Source organism: Geospiza fortis, unplaced genomic scaffold (assembly GCF_000277835.1).
Source record: "Geospiza fortis unplaced genomic scaffold, GeoFor_1.0 scaffold285, whole genome shotgun sequence".
NCBI classification, from domain to species: Eukaryota; Metazoa; Chordata; class Aves; order Passeriformes; family Thraupidae; genus Geospiza; species Geospiza fortis.
In genome coordinates this window covers 1,507,205-1,516,333 of record NW_005054403.1, presented here as the reverse complement: position 1 = coordinate 1,516,333, position 9,129 = coordinate 1,507,205, and the positions used below count along the sequence as shown (strand labels likewise).

The 9,129-nt window shown below is 41.5% G+C and overlaps 1 protein-coding gene across 1 annotated transcript in view; it reads left to right on the top strand.

Moving 5' to 3' along the window:
• Positions 1–9,129, top strand: part of REPS2 (RALBP1 associated Eps domain containing 2) — a 68,112-nt gene that overhangs the window by 40,860 nt on the left and 18,123 nt on the right. The window contains exon 14 of the mRNA XM_031061216.1: positions 5,171–5,235. Within this exon, the coding sequence (XP_030917076.1) occupies positions 5,171–5,235 (65 nt within the window). The remainder of the gene's footprint in view (positions 1–5,170; positions 5,236–9,129) is intronic.

The following is a 9,129-nucleotide window of genomic DNA, read 5'->3' as shown; positions in this document are numbered from 1 at the left end:
TCTCGTGTGGAACAGGGGTCAGGGTGCCTCCCTTGTGGGGAGGACCCTGGAGATAGATGTCCCCAAGAAGTGTGTGAGCTGCAGGAGGGACCAGAGGGGTGACGCCTGGCAGCCCCCTGCTCCTCCTGGCTCCCATGTGCCTGTTCTGAGACTGTCCACATTGGAAGTGGTCACAGATGGCCAGTGCTGGAACCTCCAGCTCTGCCCTCCAGGTCTCCAGGGAGGAGAAGCTCTGGCAACGTGGATCTGTGGGAGGTAGGTGGAGGGACTGTGCCTCCCTGTGGGTGGAGAATGAAGCTTCTCATGTGAAGTGAGACAGAAGAAAATTTTGCATAGTTTTGTTTAAGGGCAAAGGGAGGAGGGAGAAACAGTCCCCAGATAGAAACATACAGAAAAGGAAAGGGTAGAGAAAACAGTAACTAGAAAATTAAATGGTTTAAGGAAAATGAGGGACAGGGAGGTAAAAATACAGATGTTGTGGATATATGACATAAACGAGAGAGTAGATGTTTAAAAAAATCTGTTTTAGAGAATTTCTTAACACATGCTGAAATTCATGGGAGGGACATTAAAAACAGACAAAAAAATCTTCCAATGATATTTTGCTTGTTTGATTTGGAAGTGACCCATCAGATACGTTAGCACACAATGTCCTAAATGGTCACACCTGTGAGTTCATAGTGCAAAAACGTTAATTACTTAAGGCCTGGCTTTATCTCTTCCTAATTGCTTGGAAAGTACATGGATAATTTCCCACTCAAGGTACAAATAACATTCTGTATGGTTAGCACATGAAACAGATTTGTAACAAGAGTGTGTGTCTCTAGCACCAGTTGTGTTCATCATTTGCTGTGACATAAGAAACTGCCTGCTGAGCAGGTTCCCAAAACTAACTGTGAGAAGAGAGGTCTTTCTGCCACTGGCAATGCTTTGTACAGCATTTCTACAAACCTGGTAACAAAGTTAATATCAGGAGTCTAAAACAGGGGTTTTTTTTCCACAATGCTATTACCTTCCAAGGAGACATTAGCAAGAATTATTGAAAGAGATCCCTGGATCAGAGGTATTTCACAACCACCTTACTATAATCCTTTATTAGATTTATATTCCTGGCTACAGCTTTACAGTTTTTTTTGGTTTGGGATTTTTGGTTTTTTTTTTTTTTTTTTTAGACATAGCAGTGAGAATTAATAAATCAGATCTGTTGAGAAATGGTTATTTCACAATCACTTACTAATGCTGCTGTCAGGAATGTAAATAAATGAATTTGTGCAAAGAATAGTGTTAGTGTTAGGGGATAACCAAGTACTAATTTCACTGAACAAGAATAGAAGTTCAGGAAGAAGGAGGTAAACAGAAACCAACTTAGACACAGAACTTCTCTGTGCTCTACCTTTGGCAGCAGAAGCAGGAAAACTATCTCAAAAACCTCTCCAGTACAGTGGAAGGGTAAAATTGCTGGCTTTCCTGAGGAACCAAAGCCTTAGGTAGTTGGGAATAGAATAGTAGTAGAATAATAATTCATTCTGTTAGGTTATCTTTTTGAGCTGATTGCAATGTATTACTCCCTTTGCTTCCTGATAAAATTAATTGGTTGGTGCTTCATTAAACCTGCTGTGGGAGCTCAGGACTCTGAAGCAGCATAAACTGGTGGAAATCTACCATGCAACCAGGCTTTCCTTTGATCCAACAGTACTGTAGCATCCAGTTGAAAAATGCCAAGATGTCATCCACATGTAGGGAATTAATATTAAATATCTGACATGGAAATATTTCAGGAAATGTAGTTTTATATGTTGCTGTTCTAATATTAATTTTCAAAAATAGCAGGCATCCAGAAGCTCAGTATATTATGGCAGCTTTTTCTTCAATGCTCACAACCAAGAGCTTAAGTGACTGTCATTGGATAAGAGAAGTACAGCACCTTGCTCTTATATTGCTTTAAAGGATCCCATGGGCCCAGACTTGTTCATCCTAGTTTTGGGATTCTCCACTCCTGCTATATCTGGTGACTTAAAGATCTACTTCCATAGGTTTGTGTGAAGTTGTAACAGCTTCTACTGTTCCTTCATCTTCTCTTCCTACATCAAATAAGTAAAGGAGCTATCTGAGTGGTTCCTAGGATTGTCATTTTTCACTCCACAAATAATGGCTAAGTGCTGAGTGTTGTCTGCTAGGCTGGAGGCAAGGTGGTCAGATAAGATGGCATGGCCAGTTCTCAGGGTATACAATTGCAGCCTGTTGTTTGTTTTAAAATATGAATCTACCTTCAGATTGGAAAACCTGATTTTTAATCTGGTGTGGTGTTTTGTGGTTTCCAAAATAGGGCAGAAGAGTGGTCTTGGAAGGTTTCCATGCAGATAATCCATCTTAAAATGTAAACATGCTGAGTAGAGAGCCATGATTCTTGAACTGAGAACACTGTCTTTGTGGGAGTGACTAGTGCATGAAAATGCTGTCAGGAATACATGTGATATGGATACTTAAATCTATTTTACTGGTACCTGCATGGGCTTTCCACAGTGCTCTCTGTAGGATTTGTCTTTTATGATGGGGCTTTGAGCAGTCTGGGATAGAGGGAAATGTCCCTGCTCATGACAGGGGGGGTTGGATTGAGCTGATCTCCAAGGTCCCTTCCAGCCCAGACTGTTCCACAGTTCTGTGGCTCAGCCTGGTTTGAATGGCAGCACGTTGCTCAATAGCAAGAGGAGCTGTGCAAGGCCCATCCAGCTCCCTGGGCTTCTGCACAGGGTGAAGACTTGTATGCAAAGATAGGGACATCAGCTTCTCCAGTCCCTTGAGGTGTGCCCCTGGAAGCACATTTGTCTATTTGCTGCATGGCCCCAGGGTACTTGCTTTTATTTTGGAAACAGAATTTTCCCTGTTTTTGTGTTTGCTCTGAGGTAAGTGGTGCTGCCACCTCTGACAGCAAGAGCCGGTCTGTGCCAGGCACTGTCCCAGGAAGGAGAGAAGAGCCCTATTCCAGGCTATTCTGGAATAGCTGCTGAGTACAAATCACCTGCCAAAGCACATGAAAACCCATGAGTGTCTGTTCATACTGCACTCTTTTAGGGTAGTGACGCCAGAGAAGGCTGAAGCATGGGGCTTTTTTTGTAAGTTGTTACGAGTCCTCCAAAGTCAGCTAACTTTTGCTAGTAATTGTGCTCACATAAGCATGATTTCCCTCTAACAACAGGCCAAAGATCTGCAACAGCAGGAATTCTAAAAATATTTCATGAGTAGCTTAAGCTAGAATTTTTAGGATTAAAAAGAGGAAACTGGGTCAAATGCACATGTTGTAAGCATCTAACTTCTTTAATGCTAGATTCATATATGTTGCATTTTGAAAGCTGAAAAGCTGAAGGAGGTTTTGTGTGGTGGCTTTTTTTGTGTGGTGATGTGGTTTTTTTCATTGGACTATTTTATGGAACAATTACTTTTCCCTTTGGAATTTTTTGGGTCAAATCCCAAGAGAGTCGTGGAGTTTCACAGTATGTCCAGTGACTCCAGGAGATGCTTTTCCAGCATGTGGTGTCTGAGCTGGGTGTTGTTTTCAAATATTGTCACAAGCCAAAGCCACTGCCAGTGCCCAGATAAATGAAGTAACAACCTGAAGTTCAGATTAAAGGAAAGGAATGTTTCTTCCTTTCTAAAGATCAGTTGCATGGGAGAGATGGAAAATGTAGTTACTACATCATGCTGTTATTGCAATGGTCTTATAAACAGAACTAATTAAATGCAAGAGAAAGATCCTGATGACTGTTTTTTCAAATCTCTCTTACACCTGTTGGTGTGTTAGTGGTTCCCTGGCATAACTTCAGTTCTGTTTTAGTTGTTTTAATTCTCTCTTTGGTATTGTGTGCCGTATTAGGCTTCATTTTACAAGATACAGGAGATGATGAAGCAGAAAATGGAAAATCCCACCTGTGTATTATAAGCCTCTTAGGAGCTGTAAATAATCAATATGATTGTTCTCAATGTTTTCACACACAGTTTTACTCTCATGTCACAATTATCTGTAATGGTTAGGTTCTTTTTTCTTCTTATTTTCAGCATGTAGACATTTTTAGATTTGGTGTATAAAATATGTAAATGGCTAAGCTATAAGACTCTTAATGGTCTTTGTGGTCTTTTTAAAATACGTATGGAAATAGAAAGTGTATTAATGTAATAGATTGCTTAGCATTATTGTGGTAAAGAGCATTTCTAAGTTGAATACTGTTGGAGGTTTTTTATTACACAAAAATACACCAGTGCAAGATGGACTGTCTGGTGTCTTGGCCAGAGCAAGTGCTGAGCATTCAGTGCAACAGGAGCTTGGGGAGGGTAACCCAGTTGGTGCTGGTTGATGTCTCTGTGCCAGCCTAGTCCTCCACTCTGCCTCCTCACAGATGCCTTTGGGAGCTGTCAGCTATCCTCTAGTTTTGTCCCAAATGGGTTTTAGGTATGTTAAGGAAACTAAAAATTACAGTATTGCACCTACGTGATGATTACCCTCCCTTTTGCTGGCTCAAACTCGAAGCTGACATTATGTTGTCTTACAGGGGCTTGATAGAACTGTTAGGATTTGTCTTCCTCCTCCCTCTGAAATATCTCTATGGAGTACTAGCATGCAAATACAAGATATAAAACCAAAGAAATTGATTCCTTTTTGGTTAATTTAGGCTTCTGTGCTATTAATTCCGTGGCAGATGTTTTATTTTTAAGGCTGTACTCTTATCAGGGAGTGTGTTTTATCCGGAGTGAATGCTGGTGTCTACACTGGGTGCTAAAGTGTCATTTTTAAGAAGGGCAATATTTTTAATGACAAAGAGCAAAGTCCAAAGAACAAGTGGACCCTGTTTCTAGGTTTCTTTAACTGTAATTGGATTGCTTTACCTACAGGTTTTGTGGCTGACTGGCTTCTTGCTCTGCTTTTTATCATAACATTTGGGGGTTTACAGCAATTAAGTCACTGCTCGTTCACTACTCATGAGGTTATTTCAAACAAGCTTTTGCTCAATAAAGATCAAGTTTGGGCTTTGTTATTAAATCTTGTATACTGCCTCTTCACTAGGAGGAATTTCCACTTATCCTGGGAATTAATTCTGGGTTTATTTGGAATTAAATTACAGTAGTTTGGTTTGGATGGGGTTTTTTATCATCATCTTCTTCTTTTCCCACTGTTCAGCTGTGAGGTCTGGCTGGCTGCCCCCACCACCACCTGCACTACCCCCTCGACCTTCTGTATCTCAGGTATGGACAAAGCTTCAGTTCTTTGCTGTGTGTTATTTGTTATTTGTGTTACCATTGCAGTGGTTAGCACCAGTTGGCTTGGACACAGCAGTTGTTCTTGCTTCCAAGTTAATGAAACTCTGCAGTTGGCAGTTCCATGTCCTCCTTCCTGTGTCTGTCTGGCCAGCATGTTGCAGTGTCAAATTACAGCCTAATTAAACCTCTTTGCAGTGGAGCTTACATGCACCCACTAACTTTTATTTACCTACCTGTAAATGAAAGGCTAGCAAAGTTAGTCTGCTGAAATGAGTTTCATGCCTAAAGGCATGGGCTTGATACCTGCTGTTGCTATTTGCTTCTTGAGCTTCAAAAACACTGAGGGCATCTGCTAAGGGAATCGTGGCATAGAAGTGTGTGTTGCACCCATGGGCTTAAAAAAATAATGTTGAAAGGAGGTGAATGCCATGTCAGTTATGTTGTTAAGTGTCAAACCATTAGTGGTGTGCTTTTATTTTGCATTTTGGGTAAGTTTTTGGGGTTTGTTTTTTAGACCATGACACAACTACAGCACAACACAAATTGATAAAATCATGCATGCCTGCATCAAGGTAATTCTTTGCCTTTCAGGAAATCATGGGGGATCACAATATTTTTCTGTGCTGTTTGCTGTGTTAAGTCTTAGGCACAATATGCTTCATGTATTACTCCTTTAGATGAAGTGTACGATAGGAAACAAATCCACAGGAGAGCTGACAGCCCTTACATACCAAAAGCTGGTGAGATACCTTCCGTAGGCCATAATGGCCATCTCTTGAGCTTACCCTTAAGAGTGTGCTGTTGAACACCTCTTACTGCACAGTGCTATGATAGAAATGATTAGAGGCTTGTTGCCCCATGCAGCTCCATCAGCAGCTCGTTGTGCTCTCCTTCTCCCCATCCCTTGCTAGCACTGAGTGCAGTTTCTGCCTTGAGGACTGTAGAACACTGGTTAGAGCTTGCATGTTTCCCCAGTCAGGATGGCATTAGCCATGCTGCTACCAGCACACACCCCTTGGTTCTCCCATCACATTCCTGCTTTGTCTGACAGAAAGAGAGAGCAGAGCAGTCTTTCCCTCTGGCTTCTCCAGATCCCCAGCACAGCTCCCTACCTCCCAATCCCAGATCCCACCGCACAGCTCCCTACTTCCCAATCCCAGATCCCACAGCACAGCTCCCTACCTCCCAATCCCAGATCCCCAGCACAGCTCCCTACCTCCCAATCCCAGATCCCACCACACAGCTCCCTACCTCCCAATCCCAGATGCACAGCACAGCTCCCTACCTCGCAGTCGTGTGCCTGCAGCAGTTGCTGCTGCAACCTATGCCAGCCCTCCTGTCGCTGCTGCAGCTTCCCATAGTGCAGTGCCAGCCCTCTTGCTACCATTGGGAAAAGCACTAAAGATAACAAATCCTGTTCTCAGAGAACAAAACTGTTGATTTCAAGCAAGGTTCTGTTAATTGACCATTCTCTTGTCCTGTGATCAGGTTGCATTTCCTTAGCAGGGGAGTGACAATTTGTTTATGCATGTCCAGCAGCTTCCTAACCAGATACTGAACCATCCTACATTGGGACATGCAGAATACAGGACCTTCTTAAAATGATAAATACAAGAAGATTCTCATGTGGAATTTTTGATCCAGTCTTCTCCATTACAAAGGTCTGGTTTCTAAAAGGAAAAAAAAAAAGAGTGGTTTTTCTGTCTGCTCAGTAATGAATATGCAGCTGATGCTTTGCCAACATGCATCACTTACATTTACTTAAGTTATTTCTAATGACATTTAAAGATATTGAATCAAACATCAAAATACTATTGTGTTCATGTCTCTCAAAAGTGTATCTAAAATCAATTCTTGAAAACATAATACAGTTCATGCTCATCAGATTGTTTATTTCTTCCCCAAGGATGCCTTTCTGTGATACAGGTAACAGAGAGTAGGGAAGTATGTGTGATGGGGTCATAATTCGGCTGAGCTGACCTTTGCAAATAGCATGTAAGCAATAGTGAGCATATGGATTACCATAGTCCAGTGGGGCCCTTGATTTAAAGAGCACACAGCAGTTGGAGGAAGGGATCTGCTTTCAAAGCTGAGACAGGATCTAGACGTGCAGAAAAGCCATGAGGCTGAAACTGCATATTCAGCTTTTTCTTATTTCAAGATTTACCAAACTCTCCTTAAATTTCTGTTTTAACTTATTTTTCAACAATGTTATTGAAAATCATACTTTAGTGTCATTTTGCTGTACTCCCGCAGTTAAGCACTGTTAATGACAAATGTACCTTGGAAGTGAAGCAAACCATGCATATTTCAGGTGGCTGTGCACCTTAAAGTATGCTCATGTTATGATTATTTTGGCTCAGCTTTGGAAATCAGTTGATGGAGGAGGAGAGGGAAATAATTTCTTTCTGAGGTCTATGGTTTTCTGTGGATGACTGAGAAGCAGATTGAACCAGCTGGCTCTTCAGAGTGAGATTAAAGGGTTCATGGGATATAAAGACCAAAGTGCATAAAAGAGAGGTACCCAGGGGTAGGTGTTACATTTCAGTGGATCACAAGTCCAGAATATAGAAAGCAGAATATGGCACCTTGACTTTGCTCCTATGTTGCAGTGCTTTTTAGTAGAATTTATTTCAGCCTTTAGGAAAACATTATTTTTCCTGTCAGAACCTCCAAGATAATCAACCTTGGTGAGTTACTGAATCACTGGTTATTCAGAGTGTGCCAAACATCTCTACTCATATCACAAACTTCCTACATTATGTCCACATCCAACTCTGCTTCCATAGTCCATCTGTGTTACAAGGGACAAGGACTGTATCACTGGGTGAGCAGAGCACAAGGTGATATAGCTGATGCTGTTGTGGCCTTGACTTCACAGCTCAGGGGATGCACAGGCTTACTGTGGCAGGCTTGAGTCTCAGGATGCTGTGAGGATCTGGCCAGTTTATGGCAAATAGCAGCAGGGCTGGCTTCTCTGCTCAGCTTGCTGCTGCCAGCCCATGCTGTTCCACACCTCTGCTGGGCAAACACCTTTACAGGTGCTGGCTGCATCTCTTTTTACTTCTACGACAGCTTTTCGAGCTGGTGGATTTAACTCTGTGTTTCTTTTTGCTTGATGGCCTCTAAAAGGCTATGGTAGTTCCTTCTCAGGATGTGTCTCCATTGCCAAAATCAGCATTTTATTGACTTTGACTGTCACTAAGCTGTGCCTAAGGTTTCCTGAGAGCTTTCACCAGACACTTCTCTGATGCAGTGGTGCTTTTATCTGAGGTCCCTATGGTGACTGTACATAACCTGAATAAATAAAGATGGACAAAAGGCCAGTTTAAATAGTGTGGATACATCATTATCTTCAGTTCACGATGTTTTAACCCAAATTCCAGCCCAAAGCTCTCTGCACCCCAAGCCATTTTGAATTGATGTTTACAGTAAGATATTGTGAATTGAAGAATGAATTCTTTTATTAGATTCATCAATTCATATTGCTTTCCTATGAAAACTCATTCAAGTTTTGCCTCAATTTTGTAAAGAGTTCTTGGAAAGATTATGTATGGAAAAGCACTTACACATAGATAAGAGGGGTTTTTTGGATATCTTATTTTGAAGTGTTTTCTTTTTGTGCTTAAGGCTGTGTGTAACTTCACTGACACCTTCTGTGATCTCTAGTAGCACATCTCACATTTAGCAAGTCTGCAGTAGCTTCTTGGATTTAAGGATAATTTTATCCATTTCGGTTTCCCAACTTTATTTGCCATAAATATTTCATATCCTACAAGCTGTTGTAGACTTAGGATACTGGCAGTACCTTACCTCTGCTTATTTCCCATGCCATGCTGTAGTATATAGAACAGATAACCTGCAGCTTTTGGAGAAAAC